This window comes from Eulemur rufifrons, chromosome 8 (assembly GCF_041146395.1).
Source record: "Eulemur rufifrons isolate Redbay chromosome 8, OSU_ERuf_1, whole genome shotgun sequence".
Classification (NCBI taxonomy): Eukaryota; Metazoa; Chordata; class Mammalia; order Primates; family Lemuridae; genus Eulemur; species Eulemur rufifrons.
In genome coordinates, this window is record NC_090990.1 from 59,767,405 (window position 1) to 59,792,231 (window position 24,827).

Genomic DNA, 24,827 nt, shown 5'->3' on the forward strand with positions numbered 1-24,827 from the left:
CACACAATTTTTATTAAATCCAGTGACACAATACAATAGACTATAGTGTATTTATAAAGCTCTCCCAACCTAAAGAAGCTACTAGTTCTAAAGATTAAAGTTTCATTCCTATTGTAATGCTTGGCATTCTAAGAAAACTACACAGACATTAGAACAGTGATAAAAAAAAGGAAGCGGCCATGGAAGGAAAAAACAATCCCTTTCTTGAATTATATGCTACAAAGTGTATTCGGAACCTAAATCCACCAAGAGCTCACACTCAACACTAAGACAACAGAATTGCTTTATTCTGTGTCTATATTCATCTCAGTGGGGTACTCTACTATAGTGGTTTTCAAACATTTTGTAATCATGACCCTTGATTTAAACTTTAAATTCAAATAAAATATTACACGGTAGCCCAATATGTAAAATACATTAAAGTAGAGCTATTTTGAATTGCAAGGTTGAAGTATAGCCTCCCTACTGCATATCCCCCTTGCCCTCTGCTGTAAACTTACGTACCATATTATAAACCAAATAACTTTCTTACCATATCCACGATGAAAATAAACTCAAGCCACCTCCACACATACTCTAGAGCTCTAAAGAATACAGTCTAAAAACCACAACTTTACTGCAAAACAGATGTCATAATAATTTTTGTGTTAATCTTATCCCTAATATTCCACATCAGTGAATTATCAAGGACAGACACATATTCATTCACTCAGCAAAGTATAAAAAGTGTCTATTACATACAGTTCACACTGTTACACTCCGTAGAGGATATGAAGATTGATAAGATATGGTCCTGTCCTTAAGGATTTAAGCCTAGTTAGAGATGAATAAACATAACAAGGCAGAAAAAAGATGACAGGTTCCACTTCAGAAAAGGATAAACTTCTTATAGTTTGAGGATGGGAAAAAAAAAAATAGTGGGAGATGATGGGATTTAAGCTATTTTTTGAAGGAAAAGCAGGATTTACAGATGGAAAATAAGAACATTGCTGATAAAGAAGCAGTTTCAGAGATGTGTAAAGCAAATAACTTAGTTTGGATGAAGCACGGGATATATGAAGGATAAAACTAAAGTCCCAGGTATACTGAAGGCCTCTCAGGCATTCATTCCTGTATGAGCAACTTGATGGGCTTTAGGAGGTACCAGTAGAAGAAAACAGAAAAAGCATAGTCAAATGAGCTTGGGAAACACTAAATAGTATTATCTTCTTCTTTGCTGCTAAAATAAACATACTTCCACTTATGAAATCATTCCTTCTTTTCTTGTTTATCATAACAATCTGATTTCCTTAGCCTCAGCAACACAATGACTCACAGGTCCTTCATTACCCACTTTAATTTTCAATAATCCCCTCACATACAGAATGGCCACACTCTAGCCAGGCCATATTTTTATTACCAAAAATAAGAATCATGTATTAACCCAATTTCTGTGTGTCTGCAGTTCATACTCTAGAAAAGTATGCTAAATTTCTTTCTTCTCTTCCTTCAAGCCTGAATACTTACCTCTTCCAATAAAAAATTTAATCACTAATCCTGGCATACTTAAAGGAACCATACAAATATGCATTGTTGTCATGTTCCTTCATTCATTCAGTAAACATTCAATGAACATCTACAAGTATTAAGTTCTGTGGACAGTAAGATATGGAAACATCACAGATATAAACAACTACAGTGCAATGGTAAAAGTATAATAAAGGCACATGGCAAGAACATTACCTGGAGGATCCAGAGACTTCGTATAACAGGTAATATTTTATAAATGTGCTCATCAACTGTTACCAATGACACTGTAAATTTTTAAGGGGCTAAGCACCAGGTTTTCCAATTTTACTGCTCCTGAAGCACCTAATATAGTACTCTGAATAGAGCTGATAGAAAATTTTACTATATGCATATAATCCAATAGAAAATAGGTATCATTACACAATTGATCTAGAGATATGTCAAATCACTGTACTAGTAAACTGCAAGAAAATGGATCTTTCTTATTGACTAGGATTAAAATGGCCATCATTAAATTTTTTAAACAGAGGTGGTAGGAGAAGATGAGATATTAGTGAGGAATGTTTATTAAAAACTAAATAGCAAGTGTGAGCAATTAAAAAAACATTACTTTTCTCAGTCTTCCCTGTATAATTTCAATGAAAAGTATTTTTTAAAATCCATTAGACATGTAAAGTGTGAGGTGCATATACTTTAAACTTTTGAGACATCATGTCATGCACTACATAATATATAATGTAAAATCCAAATATGAGAATAAATTTTTAAATTAATTAAAATTTAGGTGACTACAATTTTCTTACAGTTAAAGTAACATTATCATAAATTTTGTTTTAATATTCAAATTCATATCAAGATTAAGCATCAAAATACATAATCTTCAAAACATAGTAAGTAATTCTATCAAATTTGAAAGACTATAGCAGTAGTTTTCAGAATTTTGTAGAACCCCTATAATAAATGAAAACTTACCTAAAAGGTTTCTATATAATAAAAGTAATCAATGCAAAGTAGCTTGGCTGAAGAACTAAAGCACAGAGCCCTTTCTATTCAGTCTGCCCCTCATTTCTAAGCTCCATGAAGGAAGGAACAGTGTCTGCCACTTTCATTAGGGATAGCCAATCCTTGGCACTCGGCAAACACTCAAGAAATCTTTGTGAATGAATGAAGGTGGCATAAATTAAGGGAAAAAAGAGTGAAAGTCATTGACGCATAGCAATTATCCAGTTTAGAATTGTTGTTTCAAGCATGTATTATGCCTACTTTCAATAGCATCTCCAAAGTAGATTTAATTAAAAAGATACAATCAACATAGAAAACTCAGGGGAAAAATTTGAAGTAAATTCAAAACACCATGTCAAAAGATTATACTAGAAGTTGTAGGGCTCACAAAAATATGTAAGGAAAGATCCTTGTCTTCCAGAAGCTACAAATTAAGTGAGGACTGACACTCAATTAGCAAGGTCAATAAAAGATATACTTTGATAAAAGTTATAAAAGAGAAACAGTTCAATGGAGGCTATGAAAATATAAGAAATTCCAACAGGGAAGAACTCAGGAAGACTTGCTGAAGGAGGTATGATCTTATTTGACCCCTAAAGAATAAGTAGAATTTCAAAAGAGGAATCTAAAAAAAATTACATTTCTGTTAAAGACATGAGAATGAGCAAATGAAGGAAAACAAGAAAGTACTTCAAGAATAGCAAGTTATTGGGCTAAAGCTTTAAGACTCTTATGGCAAAGAAAGATACTAATATAAAGGTAGATTCTAAACAATTTAAAAGGCCACAATTCAACACATAAAACAGTACCCTCTAGGAGTAAAGGGAACAATAGACTTCATTTTTCACATTATGGTTAGCATACCTATGTGCTATAATCAAATCAAGGGAATACTTACAAGGTCATTCATATTAGTTTGGCTAGCTGGATTAATTTCTTCCAAAAATTCCAAGACATAAAATGTGTATCTATCCATAAGATGGACTCCAATGGCCGGATCAGGTTGATGCTATGAAAAGAAAAAAAAAAAGTATATGTCTAATAGCATCATTATAACAAAATGTTTAAAATGTAATCAAAATTTCCTTCTAATGTATTAAAAGGTCTAAGAATATGAAATATCAGATTCATAAAGCACATAAGTGATTTCAGAAATAACTACACATCCCAAAGATACTGGAGTTTACAAATGGAGAAAATGTACCTACCGAGAGTGAATCTTCTCCCACTTGGCTACTCGCTAGAGCCATTATGTTAGGAGAATAAAATCGTTCATACATGGATGCTCCTTGACAAGTATCAATAATAAACAGTAGCTCATTGTACCTGAAAGAAAAGTGATACTATCTCTGACAAGAATCACACTGTTAATCACACAATGACTAGTATTTCTACAATACTTCCATAAATAAGATGTTTAAATCATATCTTAGTCATTTCATTAGCTAAAATTTGGAGTTTTCAGTAGAATCCCCAATAGAAATTTGACATCAGAAATGTTAAAGGTATAAACCTGTGAAAGGAAACTACCCCAACAGGGATTAGTTGTGCCACAAACTAGCTGCCCTACCTCTCTCTTCCTCCCTTTTCTATGTCACATGATTCAGAATCCAAATGAAAATTTAATTCAACACACACTTATTTAACACCCATGCTGTCCTAGAAACTGAGCTAGGTTCAGAAAAAAAAATATGACTTAGTTACTATACTCAAAGAGCTTAAAATCTAACTGGAAGGTAGACAAAACATGTAACTCAATTGGAATGTGATAAGTATTACAAATATATACTGAGCACCTACAATGTGCCTGATACTATGCTGGGTATACAATAATTCCTGCCCTCATGAAATTTAGTGTCTTCTAAAGTCAAAGTGCTACCAGCATTAAGAAAGGAAAAGAGGAAACTGCAAAGAAAGACCTACTGAGAAAGGTGATGCCTGACATAAGCAATGAAGAGTGAGCATTATTTTATATAACAGAGAAAGGAAAGGAACATTCCAGTAGAGGAAAAAGCAACTAATTTTAAAAAGTATAAATATTTTGGAATAGTTCTAAGCAGTTAGGATTGGGAGAATGGGAGGAGATTACTTTCAAAAACATAGAGTAGGGTTAATTTGTAAAGGCTCCTGTTTGAAGTGTGGATCTTATTAGTTTGGAGAAGCCACCTAAGCTTTTTGTTTTTTTAATGAAAGAATAACATAATCCAGTATCTACCGTCTAATAAGCAGTCTAGCTGCTGAAGGTGAAAGTAGGGAGGAGATACATTTTCTGGGAAGTTTTTTTCAGACACTGGGTCTAGGTAAACAGCTAACATTGCACCTAGAAAAGAAAGCATGAACCTTGACCACTATATCCAAAAAGGTGATGGGAGTCACAATTAATATGACACATTTATTCTGAGGCAAAATCTGTGGAGGTCCCTAAGGATCAGAAACATCTAAAGTTATGAGAGGCAGTACAGTAAACAAGAGAGCAAGCTCTGGGATTGGACTACTTGGGCCTGAATCCTAGCTCTGGCACTACTAGCTGTGTAAAGTTTAGTACGTTACTTAATCTGTGCCTCAGTTTACTCATTTGTAAAAATGAAGATAATGACAGAATCTGCCCTGTAGAGTTGCTTTCTCCTCAACATTTCCATGCATTCTGCTTATGCTTATATTTCAACATTTATAATATTTATTTTGTAGCATAGTTGTACACATATTTCTCTTTTCCACTAGATTTTTAAACACTTTGAAGACACAGTAAGCATCATATTCCCCTTTGTGCCGTATGTATAGAAGGTAGCCCGTAAGTATTTACTGAAGGTAATCAAGTTAAAAACAGCTCTATTGCTACTTTAAATTCACTTACATTCATATATATAACAACTTCCAACTAAAGGAATGCTTACCGAGTATTACTAACAATATATCATTCTCAATGTAAGTTCCAGTTTTATGCTAATCATAATTGCAGTGATTTTTTTTCCAAAAGAGAATGAGCTAGGAAGAACAGGTACAAGCTGAAAAATAATCAAATGTTCATAATCTCCATAAATAATAGGAAATTTGGTTGGAGGGACTCTAATTTCCTCTAAAAAGGATGCTAATTAACATGAGATATGATCTTAAAAGGTTAACTTTTTTCATGTAATCCTTAATTTTTCTTTTAACAATAACTCAGTTCATAGTCAGACATGGTGGCTCATGCCTGTAATCCTAGCACTCTGGGAGGCCAAGGCAGGAGGATCACTTGAGGCTAGGAGTTCAAGACCAGCCTGAACAACATAGTGAGACCCCATTCTCCACAAAAAATAGAAAAAAAAAAATTAGCTGGGCACAGTGGTGCCTACTTGTAGTCCCAGCTACTTAGGAGGCTGAAGCAGGAAAATCACTTGAGCCCAGGAGTTTGAGATTGCAGCAAGCTATGATGATGCCACTGCACCCTAGCCTGGGCAACAGAGCAAGACCCTGTCTCAAAAAAAAAAAAATTTTTTTTAATTTAATTTTTTAAAAAAAGTCTCTGTTCAGTGGAAATAACCAATATAAATTTAAAAGGGTGGAATAAATGATTAAAATAAGTTAAAATCTTATACAATAAAAACTATAAATCTACTAACCATGCAAAAATCAGGTATTAACATATCTTATGAAAAGAAGCCAGTTGCTAATTACCGTCTTTTCTGCCACATTTGTTCAAAAGCATCTGCAAGTTCTATGTTGGTAATTTCTTCAGAATCTTGAAATTTCAAGAAACCATTTCCACCATGTCCTTGTAAAAAGTCAAAAAGTACAATAGATACATTTGTAAATGTCACCTGCATATGTGCAGATATAATTATTTCATTCACTGCGATATTTCAATGTCACTTATTATTTTATACTCTAAAATACTGTGAACCAAGTAAATTTATTTTTCCATTATACCAATTTAAAAAAGAATGATAGACTATATAAAAAATAGTAGATACAATATCTTTAAGAGTGTTTCTATCATTCAATTCCAGAAACCCACATTTATAATCTTTCATTGGCTCCATTATGACCTCAGAAATGAGTTTCCATGCATAAAAGCTTTTCAAATACCAGGCAAATATTTTTGATGAAAAAGAAGTTGAAGATACTAGCTAATCCCATGGTATGTTAGTAGTCTTCACAGCATATACTTAGAATGCTATCACTACTAGAAAGTATAGTTTTCACCTAAAAATCGATGTTTTTACTACCATAGAGAAGACCAGAAGATTGTGACACTTAGTGTGCATGCTAGAGCCAGTCTGTCTGGATCTAAACAGTAGCTATGCCACTTACTGTGTTACTTTAGGCAGATAATTTAATCTTTCTACACCTCAGTTTCCTCAGCTGTAGAGTGAGAAATGTATTAGAAAGAACATTATTAGCTTGCTTACACAGCTCCTTTGTGCAGATTTTTAAAAGGTATCTCCACTGGGCATCAAAGTAGAAAAAAACTGTCTACTTTAGTGCCCCCCTCTGGATATACGCAGTGCTGTGACCTCACAAGTATTAATAGTTAGTGACTATGCCTTTGTGGGAGGGAAGGGGGAAATACTCCTTCCTCCTGTTAGATACAACCCTGTGCCAGGGCACACAGTTTACTAAGTGTAAACACATACTAGATTTCAGCTCCCACTTAACCCCCTGGCCAGATGCTTGGGTGTACTATATAACCCGCACAACTATATGTGGCAGCCCTGAATATCAGCACCTAAGTCACCGGGCTGCTGTGAGGATGAAATGAGTTCAATATACACAATGATTTAGAATATTGCCTGATGTATAGTAAGCCTCAATAATCATTAGCTATTATTTTTATTAACATATTATCACAAGTATTAATCTTCCTATTCTCTCACAGATGTTGGTAACTTTCTACTGTAGAGGATCAGGTAGTAAATGTTTTAGGCTTGTGAGCCATATGGTCTCTGTCACAACTACTGAACCCTGCCATTGTAGTGTGAAAGCTGCCTTATGTGTAAATAAATAGATACAACTGTGGTCCAATAAAACTTTATTTCCAAACAGGCAGCCAGTTCATTGGCCATAGTTTATCAAACCCTGTCTTAAACTACTAGAATTTGTTCCATGCCTGAAATTATCCTGAAAGAATACCAAGAGAACATGAAAAAAAATTACTAAATTCTTTAGTGTAGTACATCAAATAAAGCTAAGCAACAAAACTGCATTTCACTTTATTTGCCACAAAAGCTTGAAAATTTCTTGTAACTTTCAGATAAAGTAAAATGAAAATTTTCCTGACTTCATTAAGCCCATTAATTTATAAAGTTTGTACACTGAGTTTTGAAAGTTATAAATAGATGCAACATGATAGATTAAGAAAAGCCACTAAGTAGGGATCATTAACTGGCCTGCTATGTGACATTTAAGAATCATTCCCATCTGTTTTATCATCAGGTGAATGGAACGCCTTCTGAAAAATTTATTTTACATCTTTTTATCAATATCATATTTACTGACTACTCTATAAACAGGCGATGGTGATAAAAAGAGGAAAAACATAATCAATGATATCCTGGAATTCAAAGTACAGTGAAAGCAATAGATACCCAAACAAGAAAGGAATAAGTTAAATGCTATCATAGAAACTAAGAATTAATAACAGAGTATAAAGAGGAGAGCTCACATCAGCCAAGCAGGAAAGTGTTTCTGGATAGAGCAATTACACATGCATTATTCATACCAGGACACTTTTGAAGGAGAAAGGAGGAGTTATTAATAATTACAGTAGGACAACAGATACAAACTATTATATTAATACAACTGTCCCAGGAAATTGGAGACTTAAGTCACCCTAGACTTAAAAAGGAAATCACTGAAGAAAGTGACTCCTAAGCCAACACTAAAAAGATAAGGAGTAATCAGGTAGCCAAAACGGATTGAGAGGACACCATAAGCAAAAGCTACAGCTTAAATAAATGTTTGGAAGACAAAACAGTCAAGTTTTTAGAAGGGAATTAGGAAAAGTGTAAGAACTAAGACTGAAATTAAATAAATAACATGACTAAATCATAATATATATTATATACTATTATATATAATATACATTATAACTATATTATATTATGGAACACTTTATCTCCAATATTTTTCAAAGTATAGTCAAAAGACTACTATATCTCACATCTGGAGATTATAATCAAAATATAATTTCATGAACACCACCCCAGACCAAAACTGAATAAGAATTTTAGAATAAGGCCTAAGTATCTACATTCAGGTAATCCTCGTGCACACTAAAATTTGAGACTCAATAAATGGAAAACCATTATAAGGTTTTAAGGATAAGAGCGACAGATTTGTAATTTCTATTAAACACCCTAGTAGGATGATTAACAGGAGAACAAAACTGAAGGATGCTATAGCAGGATACTACGTAAAAGGTAATAAACTTTACCAGGGCAATAGTAAAAAATATAGAGATAAGAAAATAAGAAACAACACAAAAAGTTATACTGTTTTCAAATATCATTTCAAGTAGTTCTATATCACGGGAAAATAGACCTACATGACAAACTATTTTAACCAAATATCATTTAATGTATTTACATTTCTTTCCATGCGGATTTCTTTTCAAAAAGAGTTTCAATATGCTCTACTATAAAAATCTCTAAATTATGGAATTACCTGTCATATAAATAAGAATATTGCTTCTGTCATCAGAAAGAAGACGTTTTGACCGAGGAGTACTAGGTGGGATCCTGCCAGTTAATACCCGTAAAAAGTTCTCCACAGTTACCTGAAAATAAATAAGAGAAAGCAGAAGAAATATAACCTGGGGAAACTTAAAAATTATTTTTTACTTTCAAAAACATTCCTTCTTCTTTCTCTACGTATTACTCCGCATAAACTGAAAATTAAAACACAAAAAGAACTATAACTCAAAATTTGTTCATTTAAACATATACCTCAGAGTAACTTTACTTCTATTAAAAAAAAATACTAAAAACTAACAAAGAAAAAACACCTTGGAGAAAAATAAGTTAATTCTAAATTAAAAATTTTAAATGCTATGCAAAGTATTGCCTTTCAAAATTACTCAAAAGCTTAAAATTATTAATCTGTCTACATAGGCAATTCTTTGGGAAGATATAAATTAAAGGAATTTGTAAATAAAATCAGCTACATCATTGCAGCTACTCTGTGCATCTACTTAGTCAACTGTAGATTAACCATGAAAGAAAATAGTTCCATATATAATTCCCCAAAATTATGTATCTTTAACTTTTGAATACCTTTTGTTACTTAAATTTCATTAGGAGTATCTTTAATGTGTGAAAAAATTGTAACACTTTAAACTAGATTTCCCAGTCTGGAATTTCTAACCCTCTGGGATTCTTTGAAGGTGTATTAAAGTTGTGGAGAGTAAAATACTTATTTAAAGTTAATAACTAAGTTATATATTATGCATTTCTAAATTTAAAAAATGGAAAATCTATCCAGATTTCTTATTCATCTTTTCCCTAGATCACGGGTGTGTAAATGTGTAGGTATATGTATGTCTGGAAGCTGTTTAATTTACATTCTTCCTAGAAGACGGCAACATGCTAATTGTTTTAATAGGACTTCTTGTTGGCTAACAAGGAAGGGAAATTTTGGATCTACATTTTAAGATGACTAAATAAACAAGTAAAAAGTCAAACATTCATACACATTTAATTCATTGAACAAACATTTTTGAGCGCCTGACATAAGCTATAGGTACTTTCTAGGTATAAGTTATATAAGATAAAGGCCCTCAAGAAGCTTACAGTCTAGGAAGAGATAGATATGCTTTTAAAATTGCTTCAAAAGAGGACTGGGAACACAGAGGAAACTGCGTCTTACTTTTGGTACGCTTCGTAAAAGGGGAAGGATTATCTGGGAACACTTCATAAAGGAAGACTTCAAAAAACATTTTCACCATCTATTAAATTTAAAATAAATTTTCCAAGGGAGAAAATATACTACAATGTCATTTTTATACTTATATTTTAATTTTTAATCATATGCATAAAAACACAGGATATTTATTAAAAGTGGTTATCTCTAAGTAGTGGAAATATTGTGTGAGTTTTCTGTTAGTCATTGTAACTTTTCCATAATTAATATAATTATTAAAAATACTAAACTTGAATTTATAGATCAAATATGAAAAATATATTCACTGTAAAATACATTTATTGTAAAAGAAAACTGATACATGAAACCTTACCAAAACAATACAGAAGCCTACATAAAGTTTTTCTATCCTAGCTGCATATATAAAATGTTCCTGTCTGAGTATTTCTACTTACACATTGTTTCCTTAATATGAACTCTAAAGACAGAATTATGTCAAGGCTTCAGTGACAATTAAGTTTAAGGAAAAAGAATATGACAGCTCTGTTCTACCACTGGTTATAGAGCTTAAAAATAATGACATTTCAAAAATGTGGCTAGGTTAAACAATTTACCTCATAGCTTCTGTAATCCACTTCCACATCATCTCCATAGACATTTAGTTCCATATTCTTGTGACTAAACACTGTAGCTGGTTTGGGATTTCTAGGATTGCATGCCATATCATCTGCAAGCATTAGGACAATGTGACTAGGAAAAAAAAAAAATTCCAGTAAATATACTATGTGAATAAAACCAAAAAGTTAAACACCAATTTTATTTATGTAATGTAGCAATTATAGTCATTCTTTTCCTCATTAAAAAATAACTAAATTTTTAGTTAGAGGGACTTTAATTATTTTTTTCATATTCTTATATAGTATATATTTTAAAGTAGAGAATTTACAGCAATTTGGCATAAACTTAACAGAACTTGAGGGTAATAACTTAATTTTTTTCCCAGTAGAGTATACTTTACATCATATAGCAAACGGAAACTAAAGAAGCTGTCTTCCGCAAAGAGTTAAAAAAAAATTTAGTAATATTTGTCATTCTCCAGACTTATAGAGTCCACGTTAAACTATGATGTTGCAAATAATTTAACTTTCAGAATCCCAAATGCTTAAGTAAGAAAACATGTCGTTTATCAGCAAGTACAATCAGTGTAGCACAGGTATTATACAATTACTCCTCACTAGCTCCACTCCATCTCCCTAATGCCAGCCACCATCATCTCTTGACTAGATGCTGAAATAGCTCCCTACCTGGCTTCCTGCTTCCATTCTCACCCTCTTTCAGTTCATTCCCCAATAGCCACCAGAGTGATCTTACTTAAATAAGTCAAATCATTAAATTTTCCACTTAAAACCTTCCAAGGACTCCCCATTACAATTAGAGTGAAATCGAAACTCCTTACATCATCTAAAAGGCTCAGTTAATCTGTTCTCTATCTCTCCAACTTTGGCCCCTACCAACCACATTCACCATGCTCCCTTCTTCCTTTTTGTTCCAGGAATATGCCGAGCCTTTCCTGCTTCAGTGGCTGCTGACCAAATTTAGACTTCTCTTCTCCCAGATCATATCACTCCAATCTTAGCTGAGGTACTCTCTCATTATGTGTTTTATTTTCTACATCACAGCTATGAGTCTGAAATCCCTATCATCTCCCATCACCACCCCATTAGGATGTAAGTTCTCCGAGGGCAGAGGCTGTATGTGTCCTGTTTACCACTGTATCACTTAGGCTAAGTAATATAGCCTGGCATGCAGTAGGTACTCAACAAATGATTTTAAGTGAATGAAACATTTTCATTTTTGCACATAATTTCTTTAAGAGGAAATTATAAAATCTCTCAAATACTTCTCATGTTGATTCTACCATTAAAACTGGTGAACATGAATCAGGAAATTTTCAATTCTACCATACACTTGAGCTTCCCAAACAGACGGGAAAAATTAATGTGGCATACGTAATTAGTTTGGCAGGAGATACCAAGAAGAAAATGTTCTGCTGCATATGTTCCAAATACATTAAAGTTCAAAACTGAAACATTGTGATTTTTCTTGAAAATTGGCTAGATTTCTACTTTGAAAGCATGCCAACCCTGCCACATTCAAAGATCAGATCTTCAGCTGTTACTGATTCATTCTTACAGAATGGTGAAAGTTATTCCTCTTAAAATGAAAAATATATCTTCTATTTTTATAGCTTAAGGAGATCATTAATTTACATTAAGTTGTTGTTATTAAATTATTATAATCACTCATTTTTTTTGTAAAACAAGACTGAACTGACCTCCAAATGTTGATATAAAAATGAGCATCGCTTTAGGCCATATGTTTTGTTTAGGGTTAATTCCATTCTATGAAACTACTTATTCAATATCTATACAATGTCAATATCAATCATAAAGTTCAGCTTAAAAATCATAAATTTGATCATTATTTTTCCTAGAGATAATTTTGAGCCTCAGTATAAGTACTATGAACCTCAATTAACATAACCAATATCAGAAAAAAATCATTATATTTATAATAATGTGGATAAATGAGAAATAGATAAGGAAACAGAATGGATTTCAAAGTTTTAAAAGTCCAACCATGTATTCTAATTCACTGTTTCTGAAACTTAAAATACATTTAGAACTCTTTACAGGAGAAAAAAAATTATCACTTGCTGTGTGTTGTTATTTTTATAATGGTACTTAAATACAGACATACAAGTAAACCATTTAGGCTTATGGTTCTTACAAAATGACAGAATCAAGAGAAAATTATAAATTATGTTCTAACAAAACTACCAAACTAATAATACTCTAAAAGCATTCATTCCATTTGAAAGATGATGTTATTTTCCAACAACTAAATGACTATCATGTTTAACAGAAGAGCTTCAGGTCTGGTTCTACATTTAATTTTTTTCTATATTTTGAAATCCATACAACATATATAATTCAATGATATAGGAAATGTCTTTTCATAAAAGTATGTTGTACAATATGCAATTGATAATTTCCAGGCTCTGTTTACTGTTCAGGACAATCAGATCTTATATTTAAGTAAGCTTTTGCCAATAAACATTCGTTGAATGCCAGTTATCATGAGATCTCACTTGACTCCTTAAAGTGTCTTTTTCACTTGAATTATAAGGCTAACATCACAGCAGTTACTTAAATCTGCAATGAATGGGTATTAAATCAATCACTAATAAAATCAAGACCAAAAAAAGAAAATCTGGCCGGGCGCGGTGGCTCACGCCTTGAAATCCTAGCACTCTGGGAGGCTGAGGCGGGTGGATTGTTTGAGCTCAGGAGTTCAAGACCAGCCTGAGCAAGAACAAGACCCTGTCTCTACTAAAAATAGAAAGAAATTAGCTGGACAACTAAAAATATATATAAAAAATTAGTTGGGCATGGTGGTGCATGCCTGTAGTCCCAGCTACTTGGGAGGCTGAGGCAGTAGGATTGCTTGAGCTCAGGAGTTTGAGGTTGCTGTGAGCTAGGCTGACGCCACAGCACTCTAGCCTGGGCAACAGAGTGAGACTCTGTCTCAAAAAAAGAAAAAGACCAAAAACATCTACATTGAAGACATACTACTATGTTCCTATAAATAAAAATAACAAGTTGCTTTGTATCTTATTAAAATTAAGACAAACTCCCCAAAATATATCTCCCGTCAATACAATATGATATTCTTACAGTTTGGCAAGCCTATTCTACCATGCATAATGACTCAACTCTCACACTTTATTCTTTCCAAGCCCCTGCAAAACCTGCTTCATAAAACAAAGCATATATAATGTGGCCTTCTTTCAACACAAAACCAAAAGAAAAAGTGAGTACTGAAACTGTATGGCAAGTTCAGTTACACAGCACATAGTTATTTATATAAATGGTTTCCAAATTTTTAAAATCATGTATTTCTATTAGTAAAAAAAATTGGTAGGACACACCCATATATATCTACTTAGTTAAATGTATTTACGTAAGACTTATAAAATGTTTATTATACCTATAATAAATATTAGTGAAGATAACTTTTCTCTTAGATTAAAAAAAAAGAAAAAAACTAATACTTTCTTCCTTTACCATTTTTTGGTATCTTATCTAAACAGAATATCCAGATCATGCTTATACAGATTTTTGTAAAGATGATCATTAATATGAAAATATTTTAAAACTTCACAAAAAAGAAATCATGAAACCCAATTCGACAAACATATGTGGGGGAAGAATGGTCTAAAAGAAATACTTTCCCATTATTACATCTGCTAAACATTGAAGGAACAAGTAAACTGCATCAGGGCTACTTGGCCATTCTTTACCTGCCTCCCTGAAATTCTTCTTTAGCCCAATCAGGAACCAGTAACTAATAGGTAAAAAAAAATATGTATTTCAAGAAGATGAATAATCTTTCACAGTCATGGACCATTAGAGTATGAAATTTCAAAAAGCATAACTTTTCATTTATAATAGACTTGTATTACCTTAATAAAATTTTTTCACTGAATGAAATTTAAATAAATATCTGCATTGGCCAAAATATTTTTAAACTGTTCCCTTAAAAATGCTATACATTCTATAGCCATGCCTAATCAGATACTACCTTAGAGCATCTTCAGCTACTAGAGCTAGGATCACCAGGCTTATCTTCAATAATATCATCATCTCAAGCTAGAATGGTAGCTGAAATTAAAGCATCAGGAGATCTGAGGGTCACAGAAATGTCTGATGCCCTCTTACATCTCTGGGTTTCTGCTTCATGTGCGATGCTTTTTTTTCCGCTTGTCATAAATTATTTGCAATACTCTGTGGAGTATTGCTTCTGCAGCAGTGAAATGACTATTGAACCAAGAAAATTCAGGAAATCAAAGTAATCAGTAGCTTAATTCCAGGGTAATTTATTTTTTGGCTTTTCTTCTTCCTCATCTTCCATGTCTTGAGGAAATCTCCAGTTAATAACTCTTCCCACAAATCCACTATGAAACTAATCATTAACAAACCTGCCAGTCACAGACGCTGGATCATCAAGATTTTCTGAATTACTTTCAAGTTACCAAATAGCAAACAATTAGCATTTCTAGATTATATGAGGACAGGCATTTTGTACTTATATCAGTAGAAATAAAAAGTCAAAAAACCACAGGCAGATAGGAAGAGTTATCAGTTGTAGACATGATATCATATTGCCAAATTAAATGAAGACAGAGCTAGCAAGCTATAGGCTCATATATTGAAAGTCACAAGTGGTTTAGTATAATAATAGTTAACATTTATTGAACACTTGGCATATCTCAGGCACTGTACTAATAAAATAAGCACATTACAAGCTTTTTATGAGATACGTATTATCATCTCTATTTTACAGGTTATGAAACTGAAGCACAAGTTACATAACATGCCCCAGATCACATAGCTAGCAGGTAGTGAAATCTGATTTCAAACCCAGATTTACTTGACATGAACTTTTGCTTTTAACAACTCTGCACTACTCTGAAACTATGTAAACTGGTACTTAATGGTGTGTTTTGTCTTATATTGATAATTTAATTGACTCAGATGATTAAGTTATATATATGTGGCATCATTATCACTGTTTAATATTTTTGGTAAATAATTAAAGTAAAACAGGCTCTTGAAATGCTGAATGGAACCATCCAGAGACCTTAGCAAACTCTCAAAAGAATAGCACTGTAACACATAATTTCTCCTATAAATGTAGTAAAGTATAACCGAAAACTTTCAAGCCCCCTTAGATGTAAAAATAAGAGAACAGAACTTCAAAGAGATGCAGAGGCTATTTCCTAGTCAGCCTTCACTCAATATCCCAAAGCACCTAATTCCTTTCTACAGAAGGGCACTGGGGCTACATCCTGCTGCTGGCCCTTCTCTCATTAGTAGTTCTTTTCAGCCATGAAGCCTGCCATTTTCATTCTCAACCATCTGCAACAGTAGCCTACACCTTAAGTCTTCACTGTTTCATCTCTACCTCTAAACAATCCCCAATATTAACCATTTTTCCTACAATGGGGGAGGGGCAAGTAGCAGAGAGGGCCCACCCACTCTTTTCCCCTCTCCCCTTAAGGTTAAAATCAATATTGTGTAGACAACTTCTCCAACTCTTTCTTCCTTTTTTCATTGCTCAACTCCCCACTTACCAGTTTACTGACTTACTCAAGCACACCAGCCTCAAGGCTTCAAATTCAAATCTATGGAATACATTACCAAAATTACAATTTATTATATTTCCTGAACATTCTATTCTGGGTAGCTACAGAAATAGCCAAAATCAAGAATGTTACATTTTTGTGAATGCCACTGATCTAGTATAACCTACTTTTAGAGGTTATATAGGAAATATTTGGAAAATACATATGAAAAAGTTTTTTAAATCTTGATACATCGCAAATAGCCCATTATAATGAAAACTACTGTGTGCAATCTTTCATATATTCTCATATTTAACAGAAATTTTACTTTTGTTATTTTTCCAGTAATGATCTGTACTGATCTATTCACTCTCTCTGATTCAACTACTTTTATAAAATATATTTTGGATTCTTGCTTAGCACCAATAGATTTTAACAGTCTATATGAAACATCTTCAGAATGCTGCAAGCAATTTCCTAGAACTTGACCACAACTCCTGAATTATACACTTTGCCTAAAAAATATGTGCAAACATCATTAATATGCCTTCTCTGGTACATTCCTATTCTCAAATAGCAAGAAAATCAAAAGGTTTTCTCAGTTTTCTCTAGGCATTAAGCAAAATAGCTAAGATATTCTTTTCATTAAGAGAACATAAATGGCTGTGCTTCTTCTGAGGTAACACTTTTATCATTTTTTAAATACCTATTTGGCAAAGGGTAAAATATAAGGATCCAACACTGGTAATGAAGAATACTTTGCCATTGCTCTGCTCTTTAATTTGATCAAAAAGTAAAGTAGGACAAAATCAAAGGAGAAAAATGTAGAATGGGAACTGTCATGCACAAAAATCAAAGAGTAATTAACTGGAAGATATTAATAAATTTCAACTAAATGTAATTCAACAATGTATTTGTTAAAACACAATATAATGATATTGATTCACATGAATTTGATTTAACCATTCCATATTAAATTGTCCAGGTATTTAATATAAAACTTTATCCAAATTATCAATTTTGGATTCCACATTTCTATAAAATTATTGAAAAATAAAGTTAAAGGTTAAGGAACAATGGAAACAAGATTACAGAATTAACCACTGAACTTCATTTGTAGGGAGTAAAAGAGAACATTGACTTTAATTGAGAAGATATATATTGAACAATATGGTAGAACTTCTAAAAAAAAAAAAAACCTCCAAACATAGAATTTTAGCAGACAATCAAAAACAAAAGAGAAGACAGAGTTCTAGATAAGGAAATTTTAAAATTCCTTTCAGTTTTAACATAGAAATAGTGATTACTAATATTTAAAATTTAGCCACAATATACTAGAGGTAATAAGATTAGAGTACAAGATGGTGGAAATAAATACAGAATAAGTCCTAAAATATATTTAGGATCACAATACATTAGTCACAAAAAAAAAAGCTTCCTCATAAGATCTTATCTGATTATCCTTTGCTTTTTTTCTTCAGCAGTCCTATGTGGTTAAAAAATTGACAGGTTAGGTAAATTAAGCTCTGATTAATATGGCCTTTATTATCTAAAATAACATATCTGAATTTCATGATTTGAAGCCTAAAGATAGATACAATTTTAAATACATAAATTAATGGATGGGCATAAAGATTTAACATCAGGGTATCTTCTACTGAACTGAGTAACCTCCCACTTGTGCTCAGGCCAAATTCTTGGAAACCATTAATATGAAACTCTGTGAAATATCTTTTCTCCAAAGAAATCAAATTCTATTCACAAATGTTAATTTCACTCTTGAAAGAGTCAGATAGATGACAGAGAAAGAACATTGGTTTCTATCAATTCTCCATTAAAAGTCCTCAGAACTTTCTCAGAAATACTTATTATTATCACCACTTTCCATGGTAAAATGTCAAGTTATCTCTGACTTATTCTGAGGCCACTCCCATTGCCACCATCCAAGCAATTAAGTTTTTCCTGAGTGCTATAATTGACTCCCCTACCTTTTTCTCTGCCCTGTATCTGTACTTTAGTTAAAATTATACAAACTGGCAAGTGTATTCTCAACAGCATAGGCTCTTAATACACACAACTGTCCAGGACTTTCTCTTTCAAGTCAAGCAGGTTGTCCCTAATAGTGTGACATAAGTGTATACGTATATGTGTGTGTGTATGTGTGTGTGTGATGTGTGTGTGTGTGTGTGTGTGTGTATGAGAGAGAGCGAGAGTGAGAGAGAAAAAGAGATCCTCCTAAACTATTCTCTTTGGTCCTTCAAATGACAACTCAGGTATGAGGGAATGAGACTTACATCGGGTGGGCAGAATATCCATTTTGGCTTAGAAAGCCTTAAGCCCCACTGGAGTTGGTATCTTATGTAGCAACTCCATAGATATGGTTTTCAGGGTCCCTAAAAGGAACAAGCCCACTTACAAGAATCATCACATTCAGGGAAGCCCAAAGATAAGTCTTTCTCCTCAGGTATTTATCAGTTATTCATCCCAACCCAGTTGCAGTCATGTACTCAATAAGGGAACGTTTTTACCATAAGCAACACTGCCTGTCTTTATCAGACATCCATGGGAACAAAGTTATAAAGTGAACAAAAGTCAAATTCTTATGCAGAGGTTTGTTAATCCTTTATCACATCTTAAGTCTAGTTATTTTTTTTAATTGCAAGGAATCATGAAAGCTAGTTCAAGAAAGAAGGATGAGTATTAAAATGGCACACAATTTTATGGAAATTCAAGAATAAGGCTTTACAGATTAGAGCTCAAGAGTAGTTCTAGATATATCAACACATAATCTGTGGGACTTCACAGACTCCAGTGCTTTGCCACTATGTTACTCAGTTATTCTGCAAGCATCTGCTTCTTTCTCCTTTGCCTACTAATAGGCTTATTATTCTTGTCTAGTCTGTACACAACTCATCACTGAAAATGTCTCAACTTACAAACATCTACCTTTTTATGACCTTTCTTAGGATAATTAAGACTCTCATAGTAATAATAAAACTAGCATTTAGTACCATCAAATTAATGCCAAGTCAGTTAATGCCACACCAATGCAATCAAAGTAATTAAAAAACATGATAGGTTGATTCAAGAGATTGTATAATGAAGCAAGGGAGAAGGGAGCTAGGAATTACTGTTGGGTCAGCCGATCAACAATATTCACCCCATGGAGGTATTACAGATAAGAGAACTAAGGCCAAGAGAAATTAAATAATTTTTTCAAGATTAAAAAAAAAACTAATAGTGATGTTCTCGGGCCATTTCCAGGTTTACTAAAGGCCTGGTGATACAGTAAGAAGTAAATATAAGCCTCAGACACAGCAAAGAATTGCCTTATGTGATAGTAGTCAGAACTTAGAGTAACAATGTGGTCACTTCCCAATTCTGGATTCTTCTGACCTGTCCGCCTTCTTACTCTCTGCAGGGTGTGCCACTGCTAAACTTTAAGATCACCATAGTGAGAAGTAAGGAAGTAGACAGAGGGGAGCTGTAGTCAGTCACTCATGTCCTTATCTCATATATCCTTTGTATTGCTTCTTTGTTGGTTTGGTAGTAACCTGTACCAAAAGCAACTCAAGTAAAGTCACCTTTCTTGCCCATCACTGAAATTAGGTCAGACTTCACTAACAGGGTCAGGATTTAAACTAAAGTTGTCTGACTCCAGAGTCTATACTCTTAAAAACTTGTTAACTGCCTCCCATCTAAGTTGTAATAACCATATGTTTACACAATCCTTGAGAGTACCTAATTTTATACTGGTTTATAATTTATTTTAAAATAACCATTAAACAAAGGTATTTAACAAGGCCATTACAAATACTCAGGAAACCAAGTTATTGCACATTCTGACATAAATACTAAATCTAAGGTGCCAAAAGGTTCACTTTATTGGGGGTACCAAAGTGAAAATGAAAATAATTCACTGAGTTACCCTCAAATTGAAATAAATGGACAGCTCTAGAGAAAGCTTATCACAAGAGAAAGCTCTGAAGATAGGCAACTATAATTTTGGTAAAGTTATTAAATTATTATTCATAATAGTAAATCAAATATATTAAGTTATCATGGAAACATCAACTTCATAAGGCATATCAGCATTTATCTTTATCTTTAATAAATTGCTTTCACTTATCGTTTTTATTATTTCTTTTATTTATACTGATGAATTGGGCAACATAGCATAATATAATCACTAACAGGATTCCAGTATTAGGTCTGTCACTATGTAGTTGCTGACCTTAAATATCACTTAACTTCTCGGGAACAGATTTTTCTCATGCATAAAATAAAGTATTTTTCTGGACTACTAATGTTGAGGTCTTTAAAGACTATTTCCATTGCAAAATTTTCAAACATGAAAAGCTTCTAAAGATTAAAAAACATCCTAAAAGTACAAAGATATAAAAGGAAGAAAATTATCATTGTTTGCAGATTTTATGGCTATCAAAAAAAGAATTTATAGTCAAATTACTAGAATTAATAAGAGTTTGGCAAGTTGCTAGAACAATATACAAAAACCAACAGCATGCGTGGCAATAAAAGTTAGAAAATGCATTTTTGGAAAGATACCATTTACAGTATCAACAAAAAATAAAATAACTTTAAAAATCTACCAAAGACGTTTATGGAGAAAATTAATTATAAAACTTAATTGAATGCTACTAAACACATAATTAAATGGAGATATACCTTATTCATAAATTGAAAGATTTAATATCAAAAAGAAATCCCTTCTTTCTAAATTAATGTATAAACACACTGCAATACAAATGAAAATCCCAACAGAAATTTTTTTTAAGAACTTGACAAATTGATTCTAAAATTAATATGGACAAACAAGACCCAAGAATAACCAAGACCATTCTAAAAAAGAACAAAGTCAAGAAAATCAAGTTACCAGATATAAGAATAGTGACAGGAGTCAAGACATTGTGGTATTGGTGAAGAAATAAACAGTTTTCAACATCCTAAAACCTTCCTATCTATTTAGAAATCAATAAAGAATTTCCCCTATGCTCCATAAAACCACTCCATGGTCTTCTGTCTTGCAAATTAGTCCTGCTTACTACCTAAACATAAGAGCATGAAGGTAGTGCCAAAATGCTCCTTTTACCTTGTCACTAGTCTACTCAGAACACATTTCAACTTCCTGTTTCCCTATTCAAGATATTATACACTTCTCCACCAGGAACATCATGTGGAGTGACAGACAGATCAGCTGTCAATGTGTGACTAAAATGACAGATTGTTCATGATACATAAGTATCCATATTCAAACATCATTATTTATATTTTTAAGGAATATATGAGAAAAAACTGTTGGGAAGTGACAAGAGACGAGAAAGAACATTCAAAGGCAAAAGTTAAAATTATCTTCACAATAACTATGACAATATATTGCAAATTATTTACAAAACACATTTTCTATAGTTCTAGTACTTTTGTTCATAAAAAATGAGGCAAAAATAAAATATTATCAATATATTAAAATAATAATATAAAAATAGTAATAGAACAAGTTTAAAATTATATATAATTATTTAGAAAATTTTATAAACTAATTGTAATGGCTTAAAAAAATATATCAGTGACCTCCCTGTACAGAGCAATCTATGAAGTTCTACATAGTGAAACAAAGAAAAGAAAAAATGTATGGATAGGAAAGGACATTCTAGGTGTTCTAGGTTCCAGAGCATTTCTATTATAATCACAGCTATCTCCTCCCCTCGAAATTACAACAGTTAATATTTACATAACATTTAGAGAATTCTTTCAACATACATTACCTCATTTTATGAAAATCTATAGAGATTGGTAAAACATACTCATTTAAATATCTCATTAAATTCTAGGTGGGCTAAATGGTCAAAATAGAAATGAGAGTGACCAAATATTGTGTCATAGATGTTGCAACAAAATGACAAAGGAACGCAGTGAGCTGGAATTAACAAAGCAACAGTTAAAGCCTGAAGGCTGGTTGAAAACTTTGCATTTGTTGGAAAGACAATAGAGAGTCACTGCACATTCTTCATCAGAGAAGTGAAGAGACAAAGCAGTGTCTGAGAAAGATAATTCTAACAATTGTGTGCAGGATGAGTTAGAGATAAAAAGGCACTAGAAGCAGAGAATAAACAGCCACAAAGCAGCCGAAGTACAGAAGCATGTACTATAGCTACAATGTATGCTGAAGTACAGAAGCATGACACACATGAAGCATGAAATAATAAAGACTTAGACAACAGTAAAAACTATAAAACGAAATAAGAAAATGGGAAAATCAAGGAGGCATTCCTTATATTTATTTAAATAATATTAACTATTTTCACAATCCCCCAGGCACTACATTCAACATACAGATATACATTTTAGAAATAAATAAGATATTTAAATGACAAGTGAGCAAAGTTATACCCATCTCCAAAGATTGTCCTAAGAATAAAATGAGATAACATATATTAAAAGAATTCTCTTTTGGTTGTTTTAAATTCAATTCCCTGTTTTCAAAGAACCATAATAGCCATGCCCTTTTCCATATTATTTTAATGAATCATTATACAATAAGATTGCTGAAATATCTTACAAATGCTCCTTAGGCGATGTATAAAGTTAGCATGGAAAGCAACAGTCAAAAGCTATATTGCCAATATGATTTAAAAAACAATAGTAACAATTAGTGATTTTTTTTTCAATTTCTAAAAACATTACCAGAATTCCCATAACTAACCAAATAGCTCCCACTTCTAATATTTATTACTGGAGAGAGAAGTTAAAAGGGACAAGGGATAAAAAGGAAAAAATGTATCCTGAGGGAACTTAAATGGTAGAAGGGTAGGAAATAACCATGGTTGAAGTTAACTTATTTTCGGCATGGATCTTATGGACTTCTATCTCATAGAAAGAAAGCAATTTGAGGTGCCCTGGTAAGACTGACACACCATGTGTCCATAAGTATGAGTTAGGGAACAATCTATAAAATTAACTGTAGAGAACTTCTAGCTCAGTAGAGTTTGAGAAACAAAATTTAAAAAGAATATATATTGCCTTTGCCCCACCCAAATCACAGCTCCAACCGTGTCCATTCCTCGGACGGTGTGTACCGCACACAGTAAGTGTATATATACCCATCCCCTCCTCCCCCCTCCCATCTGCCCGACACACAATGAATGTTACTACTGTATGTGCACTTAAGTGTAGATCAGTTAATACCAATTTGATGGTGAGTACATGTGGTCCTTGTTTTCCAATTCTTGGGATACTTCACTTACTAGAATGGGCTCCAGCTCTATCTAGGAAAATACAAGAGGTGCTAGATCACTATTGTTTGTTTGTGGCTGAGAACTCCATGGTATACATATATCACATTTTATTAATCCACTCATGGATTGATGGGCATTTGCATTGTGTCCACATCTTTGCAATTGTTAATAGTGCTGCTATAAACATTCAAGTGCAGATGTCTTTTTTACAGAACATCTTTTTTTCCTTTGGGTAGATGCCCAGTGACAAAACTGCTGGATCAAATGGTAGTTCTACTTGTAGGTCTTTGAGGTATCTCTATATTACTTTCCACAAGAGGCTACACTAGCTTGTAGTCACACCAGCAGTGTAGGAGTGTTCCTATCTCTCTGCATCCATGCCAACATTTATTGTTTTGGGACTTTTTGATAAAGGCCATTCTCACTGAGATAAGTGATATCTCATTGTGGTTTTGATTTGCATTTCTCTGATGATTGGAGATGTTGAGCATTTTTTTCATGTTTGTTAGCCATTAGTCTATTTTCTTTTGAAAAGTTTTTGTTCATGTCCTTTGCCCAGTTTTTGATATGGTTGTTTGATTTTTTCTTGCTGATTTTCCTGAGTTCTATACAGATTCTAGTTATCAGCCCTTTACTGAATGTGTAGCATGCAACTATTTTCTCCCATTGTGTAGATTGTCTGTTTGCTCTCGTGATAGTTTCCTTGGCTATGCAGAAGCTTTTTAATTTGTTTAGGTCCCATTTATTTATTTTTGTTGTTGCTATGATTGCCTTTGGGTCTTCTTCATAAATTCTTTGCCTAGGCCAACGTCTATAAAAGTTTTCCACCATTTTCTTCTAGAATTCTTATAGTTTCATGCCTTAGATTTAAATCTGTTATCCACGTTAGTTGATTTTTGTGAGAGGTGAAAGGTGCGGATCCTGTTTCAGTCTTCTACATGCGGCTATCTAATTTTCCCAGCACCATTTATTGAATAAGGATTCTTTTCCCCAGTGTACGTTTCTGTCTCCTTTGACAAAGATTAGATGGCTATATG

At 32.9% G+C, this 24,827-nt stretch overlaps 1 protein-coding gene across 1 annotated transcript in view; it reads right to left on the bottom strand.

The window, feature by feature from the left end:
• Positions 1-24,827, bottom strand: part of PIGK (phosphatidylinositol glycan anchor biosynthesis class K) — a 109,632-nt gene that overhangs the window by 66,715 nt on the left and 18,090 nt on the right. Inside the window, exons 4-8 of the mRNA XM_069478101.1 lie at positions 10,965-11,100; positions 9,157-9,268; positions 6,169-6,265; positions 3,720-3,837; positions 3,410-3,520 (exon numbers count right to left, since the gene is read on the bottom strand). Coding sequence (XP_069334202.1) covers positions 3,410-3,520; positions 3,720-3,837; positions 6,169-6,265; positions 9,157-9,268; positions 10,965-11,100 — 574 coding nt within the window. The remainder of the gene's footprint in view (positions 1-3,409; positions 3,521-3,719; positions 3,838-6,168; positions 6,266-9,156; positions 9,269-10,964; positions 11,101-24,827) is intronic.